Source organism: Moschus berezovskii, chromosome 9, assembly GCF_049115385.1.
Source record: "Moschus berezovskii isolate FMDL1 chromosome 9, NW_MosBer_1.0, whole genome shotgun sequence".
NCBI classification, from domain to species: Eukaryota; Metazoa; Chordata; class Mammalia; order Artiodactyla; family Moschidae; genus Moschus; species Moschus berezovskii.
This window is the reverse complement of record NC_142468.1, coordinates 74,977,295-74,996,071: the sequence shown is the minus strand read 5'-3', so window position 1 is coordinate 74,996,071 and position 18,777 is coordinate 74,977,295. Positions and strand designations below refer to the sequence as shown.

The window sequence follows — 18,777 nt, the reverse complement described above, 5'->3', positions numbered from 1 at the left end:
AAGCATTTTAACTCTTCTTTCTAGCTCTGGGGAAGAGGTTGGTACTTTCTACTGCTCACCAGCTTTCCTCTGCCTCTAAGTGCCATTGCCTGAGGTGTCCTCCTGAAATCAAGTGAGATCTGGAAAGTGTGAATGGAGGAAATGAATTCCTTTTCAGATCACAAGAGAGCTCATGATCTATTTTCTACCTCACTTCCCATGACAAATGAATCCCTGCCCCAGCTCTATCCTGTGAACACTACCAGTGAAACACACACACAAACAGAGAAGAGGTTCAATTTATTGGTTGTTCTTTGGGAAAGGTTATATAGAACATTATTGGGATGAAGTTAAATTCTAGTTACAGATTCATAAAACTTTGCTTTCAACCAAATTAGCTTTTATGAGACTACCAAATCCCCCCTTATCCTCACAGACAGCAAAGGACCTTGATCATAGTCTTCATAATTCTGTTTTCCAAATGATTAAAGCAGACATAATACATAATGCAGTTGCTATTAAATATATTGAGAATGACAAATCAGTAGAACTACTTTCACTCTTTAGCATTAACTTGTCATTTATAAATGTTCTGTACATACATTTTTTATTTTAGATTTTCTCCATAAAAGGACCGGTGGACAATTCATTATTATTTGCTATTAGTATACGCACATTTAATTCTTCCAAAATAACATTTAAGATCTCTCTTAGGATGCCTCAGAAATGTTAACCTTTAAGGAACATTCAGTTATAAAAATAAAAGCTCAGGTCTTGACTCTATAAGCACGTTCAGATGTGTCAAGATTTTATTGTTTCCCTCTGACCTGATAAAAACCTCCAACAACATACAATGTGCCAGCTTCTTCTTTGCTCAACTCAGAGGAAGTCATACAAAGGAGAAAAAAAAAAATAAAAACATGCTTGAAATCACAGTGACCAAAGGATTTGAGTTAATAATTACATTAAATAACCATAACTTTTTGTCTAACTATTCACATTCCACATAGTGGAAATTATCCTTTCCTCCAGATTATTTGCTTACATTTTTAACTTTGCAGAACTACAATAACAAAAAACAACTTACAGACGCAGGATGTGTGTTTTTCTCTTTTAATGCCAAGCACAAAGTGTACATCATAAAATTCATATTTGGTGTTTGGCATTATTTTAATAGGAAAGATCTAGATCACAAATATCTTGCCATAAAAATTCTACTATAGTAATGAAAAGAACATATCATTACATCATCAGTGACTCCAATACAATATTAACAGATACGGCACTTTCAATAAATGTTGGAAGATGCATGGGACTTGGGCTAGTTTTAATATAGGCACAAAAAGAAAAGCAGACATCCCTTTCTTTGGGTAGTGCTGTGCTTTTAGGGCAGTTATGTTGCTTATTATCCCAGTGAAGTTCATTTTGAGCAAATTCTCTTCACTTAAGCCAAATCCAACTTATATGCAAAACTGTGGTTCAGTTCAGTCGCTCAGTCGTGTCCGACTCTTTGCGACCCCATGAATCACAGCATGCCAAGCTACTAAAAGAAGATTCCTGCTGCCAACTTATTTCTTTTTAACAAAATTGCAAGCTTGTGGCAGTTAAAACAAGAGAGATTTGGTGTCTGCTGGTTCTGAATGTCATTTTTCCTCTCTAGAATGGTTGTATATTTTCAACTCCTTCTCCTTTCTTCTCTCCCACCCTCAAAATTCTAGCTTAGTATTTGCATGCTTAATTAAATCCATTCTGTGCTTTATTGTTGGAGGATGTAGACGATAGAAGGATTTAGGGCAGGGGCTACAGTGTATGTGAAATGCACAGACTATGTGTTAGCACAAATTCTCCTAGGGTAGAATCATCAGTAGTGAGTTTCAAAGTTTTAAAATTAGACTCAATATTTTGGGTGTTCAAGATGACTTTCTGCTTCAAAGTATGGTTCCTATTTAGTTGTTAGTGGGGAGAGCACTGGACCAAAACAAAAATAAAATAAAAGCAGCCTCTTTAGTTGCAATGATTCTTTGAACGCTAGAGCCTTCGCGGGCAACCTAAATGCAAGTCCATGGTGTTTGTTTCGCATGTGACACATGACTTGGCTGGTGAGACTGAGAAAATGCAAGGCAAAAAGAGTACGGGGGTGGGGTGGTTTACATCTAAAACCTCAGGCTTGAAGAAAGCAGGTTGGCCAAATCCAAAATGCAGGAAGGTTTCCCCACTCTGCACTTTGGCCATTAGATAAATCCTAAATAGGCATTGCAAACAACCCAAGTTTAATCAGAGAACAGCAACCACCAGTTGGTTCCGAGTGGCTAAAATGTTACATAAATCCTACTAGCAGTAGGACAGCTAATGCACACAAATGCTCTGAGTTTTTAACTGGGGTTTCCCTTAGACCCTCAGAGGGTGAAGGAAGAAGCGCAGGTCATACCCCTTACATCTCCTCCCTGCCTTTTAACTACTCCTTAGCCAGAAGCAATTGCCTTCCTTGCCTTACTCTGCTCTGCTCTTCAGCTCAATCTCCTGCTGCTGCTAAGTCGCTTCAGTCGCGTCCGACTCTGTGCGACCCCACCAGGCTCCCCCGTCCCTGGGATTCTCCAGGCAAGAGTACTGGAGTGGGGTGCCATTGCGTTCTCCAGCTCAATCTCCTAATGATGGCTAAAACAGACCCCGAATGAGTGGAAAGGAGCAGGCCCTAAACTCTCTTATCTCATCCGGGTCCTTCACTGTCAGGTACACTCAGCAGAGATAGTACCTTTATCCAACAGGGTTGTGATTCTCAGAAGCACCACACAGAAACAATGAACCGGGGAAAAGGTGATGATATCCCCACCAAAAGGACAGATCATAAGACCTTCTGCTTATGAGGTTTCTGTCTTTTTCCTATTCCTGTGTAGGAGTTTCTGAATTACACCCTTTGTCCATCTGAGGGGCAAAGCAGGAGCGGCTATTTTGGTTTCACTCACTTGGTTCTGAAAATAGGAGTGGTCAATATTTATGTTTTAAGTTTGGTATTGAGTTACAGCTAATTTCAACAGTCACAGTGACTGCCAAAGTTAATGACTTTTTGGCAATTCTATTTCTCTTCTTTAAACATCAGGGGGAAAGTTGCTAAAGCATGGGTCTCACTGTGTTTGGAGGCTGGCCTTTCCACACTTTGCCCATCTCCCGCCTGAATTTTGCTGGACCAACTGGTCCTCACCTACAATCTCTCCCTTCTCTCAACCCTCTATCCTTCTTGCCCTTGCACCATCAGCTTCCCCTAGGGTCTGAAATAGGAAACATTTGTATCTATGGTCAAGCAAGTTGCTTTAGAACCCTTGATAGGGAAGGTGGTGGACGGAAATAGGCACTGAGATCCTAAGAGGGGATGGACTATGAGAGGGAAGAGGAAGGAGGGAAGCAAGCACAGGGTAAAACATCTTTTCCAAGGCCAAGGCAGCACAAAACAGGTCTCACGCCCTCAGAGAAGCCTCTCCATTAATATTCATTTGGAAGGATCTGGTCCCCAGGAGGGTACATGGAAGACTGAGGCAGACCCAGAACACAGCTTGCCCACCACCCCCTCCCCCCAAAGTGCCCGGGGTAGTAGCTTGGGTTTTCTGTGTCATCCCGCAAGGAAGCAGATACATTTACATACTAGGAAGTGCCCTCTAGCAGAGACTGTTTCCTCTGGTGTCTGCAAACACCCACAGGCACCCACGAACACTCATGCACACAAACTACGCACTAGCAGGCTCCTGGGAGGAGGCAGCTGGTGGTCCTTCTTGCCTCTAGATTTAAGCCAAGTAAGAATCAGGTTGATTGAGGTCTGTCTCTGGGCCCGCCTGGGGCCTGCATCCCAAGGACAGGCTGGGTGTGCCTGGCTTTAATCCAAATCGATGGATATGCAACGACACTGCTTGACACGCGTGACTCTCTTCTTCTTGGTGGGTGGCTGGAGTTCAGGACAGTTGAGCGTGACCATCATGGTGGTGAATTTCTTGGGCTTGCAAAAGGAGCAGGACTGAAAGGAGCCCTCCTCCTTCCGGATGTGCCTGGGGATGTAGAAGGAGTTGCACTGGCCGTAGCAGAAGCGGTTTATGATGGTGCGGCTGTTGCAGCCCTCCTCGTGGATGGTCTGCTTCAGCGGCTGGGTTTTGCACCAGTCTCGCTTCAGGTATTTGCGCTCGGTCACATGCAGGGCCTCCTGGCTGGACTCCAGCACCTCCTCTCCGGGCATGGCAGTGCCCCGGCCCTGGCCCCGCCCCCGGTTCCTGGAGCCAGGCTGCTGGGGAGACTGAGTCTGCTCGGAGTCATTGTGCTGGGCCTTGTCTGGTGGGGGGATAGCCCCTTGGGACCCCTTCTTTTTCCCCTCAGCAGCTGGCAACAGGGTCCCCAAGAGGAGAAGCAGGGCTCCCACAGTGTAGGCTGTGCGGCTCATGCTAGAGAGAGGAGACAGAGAGAGGAGGGATGAAAAATGGAAAAGTTAATTAACAAAAGCATTAACAAAACAGCCAGTATTTTATCAGGCACTTGGTAAATACTTGATGTAAGTGATTTCTTTTGCTTTCACAATATCTCCAGGAATTAGGTACTGCGGGAGGGATTGGGGGTGGGAGGAGACCGGGACGACAGAGAATGAGATGGCTGGATGGCATCACCGACTCTGTGGACATGAGTTTGAGTGAACTCCGGGAGTTGGTGATGGACAGGGAGGTCTGGCGTACTGTGATTCATGGGGTCGCAAAGAGTCGGACACGACTGAGCGACTAAACTGAACTGAATTCTCATTACCCTCTGAGCCATGAAGCCATGAATTAGCTCATCCAGAGTTATACAGCAAATAAGCCAAGATATGGACTCAACTGGGAATTCCAAGGTGGCTGAATGGTAAAGAATCTGCCTGCCAATGCAGGAGACTCAGGAGACACAGGTTCGATCCCTGGGTAGGGGAAGATCTCCTGCAGCAGGAAATGGCAACCCACTCCAGTATTCTTGCCTGAAAATCCCATGAACAGTGTGCGTATGTGTTCAATCACTCAGTCGTGTTGGACTCTTTGCGACCCTATGGACTGTGGCCCACCAGGCTCCTCTGTTCATGGGATTCTCCAGGCAAAAATACTGGAGTGGGTTGCCATTTCCTCCTGCAGGCGATCTTCCTGACCCAGGAATGGAACCTGCATCTCCTGAGTCTCCTGCACTGCAAGCAGATTCTAAACCACTGAGCCACCATGAAGCCCACCCGTGAACCATACAAAAAGGCAAAAAGATATGACACCAAAATATGACTCCCCCCCGCCACCGGCCCAGGTCAGAAGGTGTCCAATATGCTACTGGGGAAGAGCAGAGGGCAATTACTAATAGCTTCAGAAAGAATGAAGTGGCTGAGCCAAAGCAGAAATGACGCTCAGTTGTAGGATGTGTCTGGTGGTGAAAGTAAACTCCGATGCTGTAAAGAACAATATCACATAGGAACCTGGAATGTTAGGTCCACAAATCAAGGTAAATTGGACATGGTCAGGCAGGAGATGGCAAGATTGAACATAACATCTTAGGGATCCGTGAACTAAAATGGACCGGAATGGGCGACTTTAATTCAGATGACCATTATATCTACTACTGTGGGCAAGAATCCCTTAGAAGAAATGGAGTAGCCTTCATAGTCAACAAAAGAATCTGAAATGCAGTACTTGGGTGCAATGTCAAAAATGACAGAATGATCTTGGTGCATTTCCAAGGCAAACCATTCAACATCATAGTAATCCAAGTCTATGCCCCAACCACTGGTGCTGAAGAAGCTGAAGTTGACCAGTTCTGTGAAGACTGAAAACACCTTCTGGAACTCACACACACACACACACACACACACACACACACATACAAAATGTCCTTTTCATCATAGGGGATTGGAATGCAAAAGTAAAGTCAAGAGGGACCTGGAATAACAGGCAAGTTTGGCCTCGGAGTACAAAATGAAGCAGGGCAAAGGCTAACAGAGATTTGTCAAAAGAACATGCTAGTCATGGCAAACACTCTTTTCCAGCAACCCAAGAGCCAGCTCTGCACATGGACATCACCAAATGGTCGATAATGAAATCAGACTGATTATGTTCTTTGCAGCTGAAGATGGAGAAGCTCTCTCCAATCAGCAAAAATAAGACTGGGAGCTGACTGTAGCTCAGATCATGAGCACCTCATTGCAAAATTCATGCTTAGACTGAAGAAAGTAGGGAAAACCACTATATCATTCAGGTATAACCTAAATCAAATCCCTGTAATTATAGAGTGGAGGTGATCAATAGATTCAACGTATTAGATCTGGTAGAGTGCCTGAAGAACGACGGTTGGAGATTCATAATATTGTACAAGAGGCAGTGACCAAAACCATCCCAAAGAAAAAGAAATGCAAGAAGGGAAAATGGTTGTCTAAGGAGGCTTTAAAATAGCTGAGAAAAGAAGAGAAGTGAAAGGCAGGGTAAAGGGAGAGATATACCCAAATGAATGCAAAGTTACAGAGAATAACAAGGGAAGGTTAAAAAGGGGGGGCTTAAGAGAAAATGCAAAGAAATAGAGGAAAACAGTAGAATGGGAAAGATTAGAAATCTCTTCAAGATATAAAGGGAACATTTCATGCAAGGATGGGGATGATAAAGGACAGAAAGGGCAAGGACCTCCCAGAAGCAGAAGAGATTAAGAACAGGTGACATGAATACACAGAAGAACTGTAGAGAAAAGGTCTTAATGACCAGGATAGCCATGATGGTGTGGTCACTCACCTAGAGCTGGACATACTAAAGGATACAGTAAGCGAATGGGGTTGATGGAATTCCAGTTGAGCTATTTAAAACTCTAAAAGTTGATGCTGTTAAAGTGCTGCACTCAAAAAAGTTGCTCAGTCGTGAGTCGTGTCAGATTCTTTGAGACCCCATGGGCTGTAGCCTGCCAGGCTCCTCTGGCTATGGAATTCTCCAGGCAAGAATACTGGAGTGGGTAGTCATTGCCTTTTCCAGGGGATCTTCCTGAGGTCTCCTGCATTGCAGACATATTTTTTACTGTCTGAGCCACCAGGGAAGCCCCCAGTATGTCAGCAAGTTTGGAAAACTCAGCAGTGGCCACAGGACTGGGAAAGGTCAGTATTCATTACAGTCCCAAAGAAGGGCATTGCCAAAGAATGTTCAGACTACTGCACAATTGTATGTGTTTCACATGCTAGCAAGGTCACTCTGTTCAAAATCCTTCAAGCTAGGCTTCAGCAGTACATGAACCGAGAACTTCCAGATGTACAACCAGGATTTAGAAAAGGAAGAAGAACCAGAGATCAAACTGCCAACATTCGTTGGATCATAGAGAAAGGAAGGGAATTCCAGAAAAGCATCTACTTCTGGTTCACTGACTATGCTAAAGCCTTTGACAGTTTGGATCACAACAAACTGTGACAAATTCTTAAAGAGATGGAAGTACCAGACTGCCTTCAGTCAGTCAGTTCAGTCGCTCAGTTGTGTCCGACTCTTTACGACCCCATGAATCACAGCACGCCAGGCCTCCCTGTCCATCACCAACTCCTGGAGTTCACTCAAACTCATGTCCATCGAGTAGGTGATGTCATCCAGCCATCTCATTCTCTGTAGTCCCCGTCTCCTCCCACCCCCAATTCTTCCTTACCTGTCTCTTAAAAAACCTGTATGTGGGTCAAGAAGCAACAGTTAAACTGGACATGGAACAACTGACTGCTTCTAAATTGGGAAAGGAGGAGGACAAGGCTGTGTACTGTCACTCTGCTTATTTAACTATATGCAGAGTACATCATGCAAAATGCTGGGCTAGATGAATCACAAGGTGGAATCAAGACTGCCAGGAGAAATAACCTCAGATATGCAGATGATACTACTCTAATGGCAGAAAGTGAAGAGGAACTAAAGAATCTCTTGATGAGGATGAAAGAAGAGAGTGAAAAAGCTGGCTTGAAACTCAGCGTTAAAAAAAATAAAGATCATGGCATCCAGTCCCATCACTTCATGGCAAATAGTAGGTGAAAAAGTAGAAACAGGGACAGATTTTCCTCTTCTTGGGCTCCCAAATCACTGCAGGTGGTGACTACAGCCATGAAGTTAAAAGATGCTTGCTTCTTAGAAGAAAAGCTGCGACAAACCTAGACAGCATATTAAAAAACAAAGGTATCACTTTGACGACATAGGTCCATATAGTCAAAGCTATGGTTTTTCCAGTAGTCATGTATGGATGTGAGACTTGGACCATAAAGGCAGAGTGCAGAATTGCTGCTTTCGAATTGTGGTGCTGGATAAGATTCTTGAGAATCCCTTGGACTGCAAGGAGATCAAACCAGTCAACTCTAAGGGACATCAACCCTGAATATTCATTGGAAGGACTGATGCTGAAGCTGATGCTCTAATACTTTGACCACTGAAGAGCTGACTCACTGGAAAAGACCCTGATCCTGGGAAAATTTGAAGGCAAAAGGAGAAGGGGCTGGCAGAGGATGAGATGGTTAGACAGCATCACCGACTCAACAGACATAAATCTGAGCAAACTCTGGGAGACAGCGAAGGACAGGGAAGCCTGGTGTGCTGCAATCCATGGGGTTGCAAAGAGTCGGACACAACTTAGCAACTGAACAACAAATACCATGATACGCTTCCAAATGATGAAACATGTCCTTCACATATGTGTGTGTGTGTGTGCATGGATGTGTATATGAAATTTACAAGGTAGAAAGTGGGCACAAGAAAACAGGTGTGTACAAATATTTACATAGATAAGTGCCAGAGATATGTTGAATAAGTTTACGATAGTGAATTATTATGACTGGGTCTGGAGTTAGATATGGGTCAGCAGGAACAATGGCATATGAACAATGGCAAACAATTAAGAGAAGAGGAGGCTACAGAAAACTGACCAAAAAGATAAAAAAAAGGAAAGCAAAGATGGAGAGAGAGAAAAATGAATGGAATGAGTAGTGTAAATCAGAGAAAGGAAGACTATTTTAAAGCAGTATATTCAGGGAAGGTGGGGCAGACAGAGAAGGAAGAACAGGAGACATATTTTTCAAAAGGAGGGTGCAAGAGAGACGCATCAGAGTATTAAGATTCTCCTGGGATAGTACTTCTCGAACCTGATTTTGCAGACACTCACCCGGGGATATTGTTACAATGCAGATTGCCATTCAGTAGGTCTGCCTTTCTAACAAGCTTGGAACAGCAAGGTCTGTGGTACCCACAACTATGGGGCATGGAAGGTGCTGCGAAAATGTGAAAGGATTTTCTTTTCAATGAGTGCAGTTTCAAATTCACAGCCTCCCTGCTCAGGCTATAACAGCGAGCCTGATGGATCCTGAGGCTTCCCCTGTCTTGCACCACCACTGTGGTTCTGAACCCAAGGACACAGCTGTGAAGCACCCATTTGCCTGCTCCCTTCTGACCACCAGTGTGACACATGATAATCACTAAGTGCAATTGAACAGTAACCTCATCACGCCCCCCTGGAACAATACAGGCTGGAATTAGTAACTGGAACAGTTACCTTTCAAAGACAAAGGCAGGGGAAAATCTACATCCTCTAAGGGGCAAGTCGTAGTAAAGACCATGCAACCCTAAGGATAATGTCAAATTAAGACAATTAAATATGAAAATCAAGATATTCTTAAATGGAACCTTTTAAACATTAACCTAATACTTTTGGGCAAATTCAAGTTTGGAGCTGATAATGACATTTAGCTCCCACTCTGACTGCACACTCCCTGGCTTTTGTCAGTTTATGTTACAACATCCCCGTTCTTTAAACAGAGCCTTTTTGGCCTCAACAACAACAAAAAATTAATTTCCTTGTTTTGTCTTTTAAAAAAAAAAAATCGCTCATGAGGACAACCCAGTTATAAAGCAGTCTGATTTTCTCCAGAGACCAGGATAACTTGAGCCGTGACAATCCAGTCTCCTGAGCAAATACAGTGTGAATTTGGGAAGCTTTCAAAGTTTCTGTTCTTCACTCAATTGCAGGCCAGGATCTAAACAAACATTCAGTCTCTGCCCATTTCCAAGAGGAGCACATAAGACAGCCTTATCGTCCCCATCTCTCCTAAAACGGGCCTCCAGAAAAACTGAAGCCTCCAGAGCAAGACTGCAGAGCCAGCATCACAGAGGCCAATCTGAGACTTGACCAGGAATGTGTGATGACCTCACAGGACAGGTTCGAGTCATGGGGCCATGGGACCACCCTACCTACAAACATCTATCCAAAAAATGCAGTTTTCTTTCTCTTCACCTCTTAGGACCTTCTTTATATTTATCTTTTCCTATCTGGCATTTTTCTATCTGTCATTAAATAAAATCAAGTTTGAGAGTTCTAAGGGCTTATTCATTACCTCCTCTTCCATTCCTGGCAGAGTGGGCTCTCTTTTATTCAATGATGATTGTCATGGACCACACTGACCAGCAAAACTTCTGTTCTTTGCATTTAAAATGCATTCCCACAAGCTGATGAGCAGAGCCAACTTTTGATTTCTGTCTCCTTCTAGCCTTGGGAGCTACTTAATACTTCTCTTCCTTTTTCTAGGAAAACTCCAAATACCCACTACTTTTTACCAGGTCCCTGGAGAATACCATGGGGTTTATTTTCCCATTGAAGCCATTGGATTCACTTGGGCAGAAACCAAGAGTAAAGCAGTAAATTCAAAATTAGTCAACTGTGGTTTTCTGTTTTAATTTGGACCAACTTCCTGTTCCTATGGGAGTGTGCAAACCCCATAAGAAAAAGGGGTCTAGAGTGACAGATTGTTTTTAAGAAAAGTAAATTTTTTCTCAAAATAAGATGTATTGTGTGTGAAAAAATATTATGAAATGGCTACCCAGAAATTTAAAGCTTACTCTTAAATATCTTCAGCTTTTGAGTTCTTAAATCTTATAACTAGCTATTTGGAGAGAAGAAAGAAACAACTTTATGAATCTCAGTCAGCAGAGACCTCAACTTCTTAGAGCAATGCTCTGAGAACTCTGCATATCCCACATGAGTAAGGTGGGGGGTGGGGCGCGGCGGGGATGAAAACTATACTTAGTGGTAGTACCAGGGCTCTGTCAAGTCATCGTGGTCAATCACTCACTCAACCTCCTCCAACACCAAATGATCTTGATTATGCATTGAAGGAAATAGGACTGATGTGTTCTTGAAATTCCAATCGTATTGTCACTAAATATTTGCAATCTGTAAATATCTAGACATGAGGGAAACCAAGAAAATGTAAATTTCTTGCAGATAAGTTCTTCACCTTGACATCTAGCACAGTGCCCCGTTATAAAAACTAGAAGCAAAGGCCAACCCAGATTTAGGTCTTATGGATTATCACCCATGTTCAACCATGAGCTGAAAACATTTCTGGTAACTTGCATTCTGAAATGACCCACTCACATTATTAAATTAAAGCTGCAACTCATGGACCCAGAGTGCATCAGACACCTACAAAGATCTCCCTTATTTCTCCTTTGCAGATAATATTCTTCTTTCCAAAGGCTGCCTCAGCTTCCCCTCAATGCATTTCTGCTTCACCAAGTCATGTGAGTATATTTTCATGGTGAGTTTTCTCTGCAACTGTTTCCCACCAGCAAGACCCACCCACCCCTACCTTTTTTTTCCCCTTTACCACTGTCCTCCCCTCTAATCCACTTGTCTCAGAGGACATAGATACTCTCAAAGTGTGTCTTCTCTCCCTGATGCTTTCCTTCAGGTTACCCTGAGTGATCAAAAGCAAACATCTGCCCAAAGATAACCCATATCAGCCACCATTGTCTTGTGCAGGTCATGGTGATTTATTCTAACCTTCTCCAGGCCATAAGAATACAATCATCTAATTCTTGGAATAAGGAATAAAAGTGCTATGTGTAACCTGTTTCTAATATCCTAAACATCTTTGGGAAAGTTTAGGCCAGCTCCTTTCAGCACTCTTCTCGCCGTATTTCTCATTTTAGCTAACCAACCTGCTTGTAATCAGTTAAATGGAGTGCTGAGTGGGATTAACAGTGAGGAGACAATGATCAGCAAGCCAGATGTCTGTGGCTGAATGTCTGATCAATGTTTTAGAAAGCTATTCAACAGGCATGACAGCAAATTATTCACCAGCATTAAAAAAAAAAAAAAAGAACAAGATGGAAATGACAGCAAAGGCTCTAAGTGCAGGCCCGATTATAGAAGACCCTATTTCTTTTTCTCAGGACTAAATCTTTAAGGACAAACGTTTATAATTGGATCTTTAATTTTTAGAAAGTCAAATTTTAGAAATTGAGCAGTGATGTTCTTAAGAATCTACTAGGTTGATTTCCTGTTTTCAGACAATTTGTACCAAAATGGTTGGTAAACTAGATGTATCCTCTGATAAATCTCACCTGTGTGTACTGCAAGCACACTAACCGCATCTTTTCTGTGTTGAAGACCACTCAGGCTAAGTCAGGCTGGGGCCCAACATCATAGAGGGCAGAGATAAGCATCTCAGGGGCTCTCCAGGCTCTTGGAAGATTTTTTTTTGGTGAAGTTAATGATAGTGTACAATTTTTGCGGTCAACAGGAAACAAGTTGGAAAGTAATGAATGTTAAATGTTTACTAAGCGGCACAATTGAGAGACAGCCAAATCATAAGTTCTACGTTGTAGTAAAAGGTGTGTGTTGATCTCTGTGTGAGCAGGACTTGGGATTTAATTTCAGAACCATTTTGTGGTACACCTTGAGGTCCTAAAATGTTACTGCCTCTTCAAATGCCACCACTCATAAGAAGAGCTACCTGTATTTTTAAACCCTATGTGAGGCAATATACTTAATTCTGACAGAGCTTTATAATTGATTTTTCACAACAAAATAGGAGGTAGATAATATCATCTTCCTTTTACTGACCAGGGAATCTAGACTCTGAAAACTTAGGAGTTTGTCCAAGGTCACTCAGCTCCTTGTGGGAAGTCGAGGTTTGAGTCCCATTCTTCTGAGCACCCAAACACACGTCCTTAAGAACTATTCTATGGACACACAGCACAGTATTTAATAAGGGACACATGGACTTGTTTCTTATGCAATCAAATTTGATGAATATTGTAACTCAAATAATTCTGTTTTGCTCATATGTGAAGGAAAAAACCTTTCTGACCCCAGGAAATACTGTTGTATTTCACATTTCTAAGAGCATATGTTAAAACTATAGACAATTCCTTGCAGATGCAAGACAGAGGCTGATAACACTGGCCTGATCTGTGCCTTTCAGTTAGATGCTAAGTCACCTCCCCTACCTTTCCCATTCCTTTTACAGAGAAAGTTTAGCTTTTCCATCTGTCCTTCACTTTGCTCTGCGCTGCTTTGCTGCTGACAAGCATTTCTTGGGAGAGGGGTTTGTGGCATAAAATTTCTTGGCATTATATCATTTTTAATACTTAAACCTTAAGGGCTTCAGTATAAAGACAAGGCAGGCAGCTTTCATTCAGAGATGTGGGGATGCAATAGGTTTCTACTCTCCCCTGTGTAACCATTCACCTAAAACTAGGTTAGCCAACTTGAATTTCCCATAGATCGTGCATGGGTTAGCAAAACATTTCACTCAAAATGAACTTTTAAGAAAATAGGAAACCTGTGAAATTACAAAGTTTACAAAACACTTTAATTCCTACAATGACCTGGGGGTTAAATACACATACACACACTACAGCACTACACCCAGCAACCAAGTTCTAGAGAGCCCTTGAATAATTAATTAATCCTAACTATTTGGAGTGTGCAATTTATTCAGTGATGGGCACTGCTCACCTACTGTTGTAAGCTGGAGTGTACCAGGGAGGAGAGGAGAATCTGTGGTTTTCTGAAAATACTTCTTTCCCTCCTTGCTTTGAAAAGTCCACCCTTTCAAGTCCCCCTCTTTCAAAAAAAGAAAAAGAAAGACGTGGGGGCTCTAAAGCCCTGGGGTGAAAGAAGACTCCTTGCCCTGGAATGGGGGTTATCTTAAACTCTTCTCCGCTATTTATTTATCTTGTGTGTACAGTCAGAGAAAGCCACTACTCTGGGGTCCTTGGGGCAGTTTAAATCCCTGGTGACCCACTTAACACAATAGATTATTTTAATCAACTCGTGTCCTGGCACCATCTCGAAGGGGAACGTAAACAGACGCGCTCACCGCTTGGATCTGCTCTTTGCAGCCGGAGATCCAATTTCCTACCGATGGTCGCCTCTCTGCCCTTGTACCATTTAAGGAGAGACTTTTAACCCCTAATTTCGAGGCTGTATTTCTATCTAAAAGTGCCGGGATTCAGAGACGGAAGGGGAGGAGAAGGCAGCAGCCACCAGATTCTACCTGGGAGCCCCTTCTGGCCAGCTCTAGGCGCGCTGGCCGGGCTTCACTGGAGAGACTCCTGTCTGCCCCCTGCCTCGCCCGGGGTACCTTATCAGCGCCCGGCTCTGGGAAAAGCCTGGCTGGGGCGCCCCCAAGGCGGTGCTGGCATCCGAAGACAAAGCCAAGTCAGAACGGTGGCGCGTCTGTTTTTCCCAAGCCAGAAATCTACAAATAACTCCAGCTGGCAAGGTGACGGCCCCCGACACCCTACCACCCCCTGACCCTGCTCCGTGAGCTGCAGAGCGGTCAGCAAAGCGGCGGGTGAAGACGAGGGATGACCTGGGCTTCCAAGCCGGGGACCAGCCTCCGGCTGCCAGTCCCGCGTCGTCCGCGCAGCGATACGCTACAGGGTCCACTCGGCCACAAATTAGGGCGGTACTCGCGGAATTAGGACCCGATGGACTGTCACTGCACAGCGCCTGGACGTCCGCGGTTCAGTAGAGTCGCGCATGGGACAGGAAGAATCCTAGAAGAGGAAACGCCGCACCCAAGAGTGCGCAGCCCTCAAGTACTTGTGTGTGCTATTTGCGGTGTGAGCACCATGGGCACGCGGGCCTCGGCGTCCCGGACGGCTCACCATACCTCACCGGTCCGGTTACCTGACCCTCGGGTTTCCGCCGCGGCTGAACTCCGCAGCTCCCCCGTTGCACAAGTCTCTATCTCACCTTGAGGATTGGCAAATGGATACATCGCTTATTCTCAGGATCTTCCACCCCACGGCAGGATCAGTCACAGCCCTCCGACGGGCGCGCCCTGAAGTCCCCAGACCCAGAGTCCCGCCTCAAACACAGGGGACCCTCTCGTTGCAACTTTTCCCGTCGTCTGAGGTCGAGCCGAAGGTTCCTGCTGCTCCCCACTACTCCCCGGCGCTCATTCTCCCTCTGCTCCTGCGCTCTGTACGCACGGTCTCGGCGCCCTCACCCAGCGGGCACGCCTGGCAAGCGCGGTTGCCACGCACACTAGCAGAGTATTAGCGGAGCTCCGGGACGTGGCAGTGGGATGCGGGGTTCGTGCTCTTAACATCCTGTTTCCCAGTCATGCCCTGCACACTGCACAAGGTGAAGTCAAGGCAGCCAAGACCTTGGCCACCAAGGACCCCGCGATGGGTTCACCCAGGGAACGCGGGGCCCCGGCCTGCGCGCAGAAAGGGCTGTCGCGCACCGAGCGGGACGCGGGAGTCGTTTCCCGACCCCTACACACGCGCGCGCGCACACACAGACACACACGCACACACGTCTGCGTCTCCGCGCTCACCTGTCAATGCGGCGGGCCTTCGGGGCCGGCGCTCTCGACGCGTGGCGCGGTGTGCGGCCGCGGCCAGAGCCGCCCGGGCTCCGCGTGCGGTCAGCGGGGCAGAGAGGACCGCTCCTGCGGCACACTGGGTCGCCCGGTCCGCGGAGGGCGCACCGAGTGAGGGGCATCGCGCCGTCTCCCGTTTAAATGCCGGCGGCGGAGCGCGGCGCCCGGGGCCGCGCCTCTCCATTGGCCAGGCGCCGCCGCCGCCGCGGGACCCGCTATCCGCCCCCTTTCCCGGTACTGCCCCCGCCCCCCGCACCCCTCCTGCCTCCCCGCGGGGTCCCCTCTCTGCCGGCCTCGCCTCTTTGTCTGCTCCCCCCGCCCGGACCGGCTGGGAGAGGTCACCCCAGGGAACTGCGCCTGGAATGCACAGCAAATCACATTTTCCGCTCCCGTTGGAGGGGGAAGCGCGGGAGGAAATCCCCCCGGCTCTCGGCCCCTCATTCCTCCTCCGCCCCGGGCCTGGGCTTTTCCTCTCGTCGGCCCCGCGACGCGCTCGTGCGCGGAGACTGCACAGGGAAGAGCAGGATCTCCGTGGGATCGCGACAGATTAGGCGATTCTTTTCCGGTGGAGGCAGCGGGACTGCCGGGAGCTCCGGTTGAGCGGTGGCCGCGGCTCTGGTGCGGCTCCGCCCGAGGCCCCCAACTTCGAGGGCGCTGACCCCGGCGCCCCCGTTAACCTCGGCGGGCTCGCTGGCCGCCAGCAGGAGCCTGTCGCCAACATGACACCCTTCTCTCCTAGCCCAGCTCAGATGCCGGCGGCCTCGGCTGTGAGTGTACAGAGGGAGTAACGGGGGGCAGAGTAACCGAAAAGGACCCTAAAAATCTAAAATGCAAAGTCAAGGTTTCCATGCAGATTACGTTTAAAAGGGAGAGAACAGCCGCTGGGAGAGAAGAGGTTTTCCGTAGCAAGTTGAAGATGAATAAATCAAGAAAATAAAACGTCAGACGAGGAAATAACTCTCTAGAAATCGAAGACAAAAACCTATGTGTGTGAGAAAACGATGTCACATTCTGTATTCATTACCGAGAACCCGATGAAGAGTGGCGAACATATCAAGCGCAGAAATATTTTTTGAAAGATGAGCGAACACTTTCATTTGTCCTCTTAGCTTGGAAATCGGTTCCTCAAAGAGGCCGTAAACTTTTCTGTGTCGTTGTTAGAAGCCCGTGCAAAAAATCGACCCGGCTGCAAGGTTTGCAGACCGGCTCCATCAGCGAGGTCAGATAATGACGTTGAAAAACATTTGTTACAGAAGGAAATTTGAAGGTGTTTGTACTGACTACAGCAAATAAACAAAACAATGAAACCCATCAAAAGGTACTTGTGAAACATTCGTGATTTAAGTACTTAGCTTAAGAAAACAAAACAAACCCCCAAACAGCCTGGATTTTTTTTCTCTCTAGGCAGGCATTAGGGGGAGAGGGCCAGAAGTACTGAACTCCTTCTAGATGACGTTAGGAACTTGAAATCGATTTTTCAAAATAAATGAAACAAGAAGGAAGTCTGCATTAAATCACTATCTAGAGAATCTTCATCAATCTGCATGTTTTGTTTGTGCAGACGGCAGTTTCTACCCATGAACTCAGTGCCACACTTTAAATGTTTTCAGTAATTTTTTGTTTAAAAAAAAAAGTCATAGTTTTGACCCATAGTTTCTAGTTGCCTGCAAGATTCAAACATTCAACAGGGCTCAAAGACTTATCTTGGTCAAGTGGACTGCAGGAGAGATACACAGAAATATACAAAATATTTAGGCAATTAACAGCCCAGCCAAAGCCCACCAAGCTGTAGGAGCCAGCTGCTCTCTCCATGTGTAAACTATTCCACCAAAGAAAAGGAAGCATATTTTACAGATTCATAAACTCCTTCTAATCTAAAATCAGCGCTTTAGTTGTGGGTTTTTTTTTTCCAAGATTCATATAAATTGATCCAAATAAAACTACAGGGACAGAGTTTACCTCCTACATTGGAAGTTATTGTTTTAGAGCCCCAACACTCTGGTTTTGTATATCTCAATCTATCTCCATCACTATCTCTAGTAAATGTTGTTAATCTCTAGGATTCCTCCTCAGGAGGCTTCTCAGACCACACTCCCTACAGTAGAAACACCCCCACCCCACCCCGCTACCCCACAGCTCTCTGCCTCATTTCACTGCATCATTTTTCTTCTTTGCCATTTTTCTCTCCCTGCACTAGAATGTAAGCTTCATGAGAGTGGGCACTTTGTCTCCTTCACTTTGATTCCACAAAGTATGTAGAATACAGAGTGTCTAACACAGACTTGGGGGTCAATAAGTAGTTGTGGATTGGGAATATTCAGCATATGCCCACTAGGTATGATTATCAGCTGAACCAATGCTGAGGATATACCCATCATGCATTTGGTAAAGATAGGCCCTCCCCTTGCAGAGTTTATAGTCTACTCTGTTGGAAAATATTTATATAGAGAGTTAAGCTTTCTGTCTCACATTTGTGTTTCCACAGCTCTCAACCAGTCATTGCAAACCATTATCCAATCTAGATGAAGGCATAAGAGTAAAAATTCTTCAGACCTCTTTAACCATAATTACATAATTGAAACCTGCTCTTACTAAGAGAGGGAAGAAGTAGAATGACTCCATGTAGGCAAACTTAAAATTTGAAATCTGAGATGCCTAACCAATAATCACTAAATGATAAATTTCACCTGCAGAAATCACTCTCAAATTAATTTGAGGCTGTTACGAGAGAAGTGTCAGTGCTGCTCAGCTACTGGTTTATAAAAGGAAAGTCCATTTCTCTTGTTTGGCTCACCTATCTATAAAACGTGTTTCTCTCCATCTAACTCACAAGATGCTAAGAGGAGGCTATTCTCCCAATCTGGAGAAGAAATTTGAAGGCCTTTGCACGGAAGTTTTTGCTTAGGTTTGCTAAAGCTATTTATGTCTGTTTCCTTAATTTCAGAGACTGTGTATGCCATCTTGCATTGGCTTAAAAAAGAATAAAGCCCTTTGTCCATTTGGAACTGACCTTATGTGGTGATGGTTTAGTCACTAAGTTGTGTCTGACTCTTATATCGCACGGACTGTAGCCTGCTAGGCTCCTCTGTCCATGGGATTTTCCAGGCAAGAACACTGGACTGGGATGCCATTTCCTTCTCCAGGGGATCTTTCTA

At 45.3% G+C, this 18,777-nt stretch overlaps 1 protein-coding gene across 1 annotated transcript; it reads right to left on the bottom strand.

The window, feature by feature from the left end:
* Positions 1 to 260: 260 nt before the first annotated feature.
* GREM1 (gremlin 1, DAN family BMP antagonist) lies at positions 261 to 15,782 on the bottom strand. Its single transcript, XM_055436465.2, has 2 exons — positions 15,578 to 15,782; positions 261 to 4,400 (listed from the first exon to the last, which is right to left on the bottom strand). Exons 1-2 carry the CDS (start codon positions 15,742 to 15,744, stop codon positions 3,845 to 3,847), a joined length of 723 nt encoding a protein of 240 aa, XP_055292440.2. The 5' UTR covers positions 15,745 to 15,782; the 3' UTR covers positions 261 to 3,844.
* Positions 15,783 to 18,777: the final 2,995 nt, after the last annotated feature.

What these genes read in the sequence shown, in the direction of transcription:
- GREM1 (XM_055436465.2), bottom strand. Translation starts at nt 15,744, where the DNA reads ATGCCCCTCACTCGGTGCGCCCTCCGCGGACCGGGCGACCCAGTGTGC. An exon ending in AAGGCCCGCCGCATTGACAG is followed by an intron (nt 4,401 to 15,577) that starts GTGAGCGCGGAG and finishes TCCTCTCTCTAG; the next exon opens with CATGAGCCGCACAGCCTACA.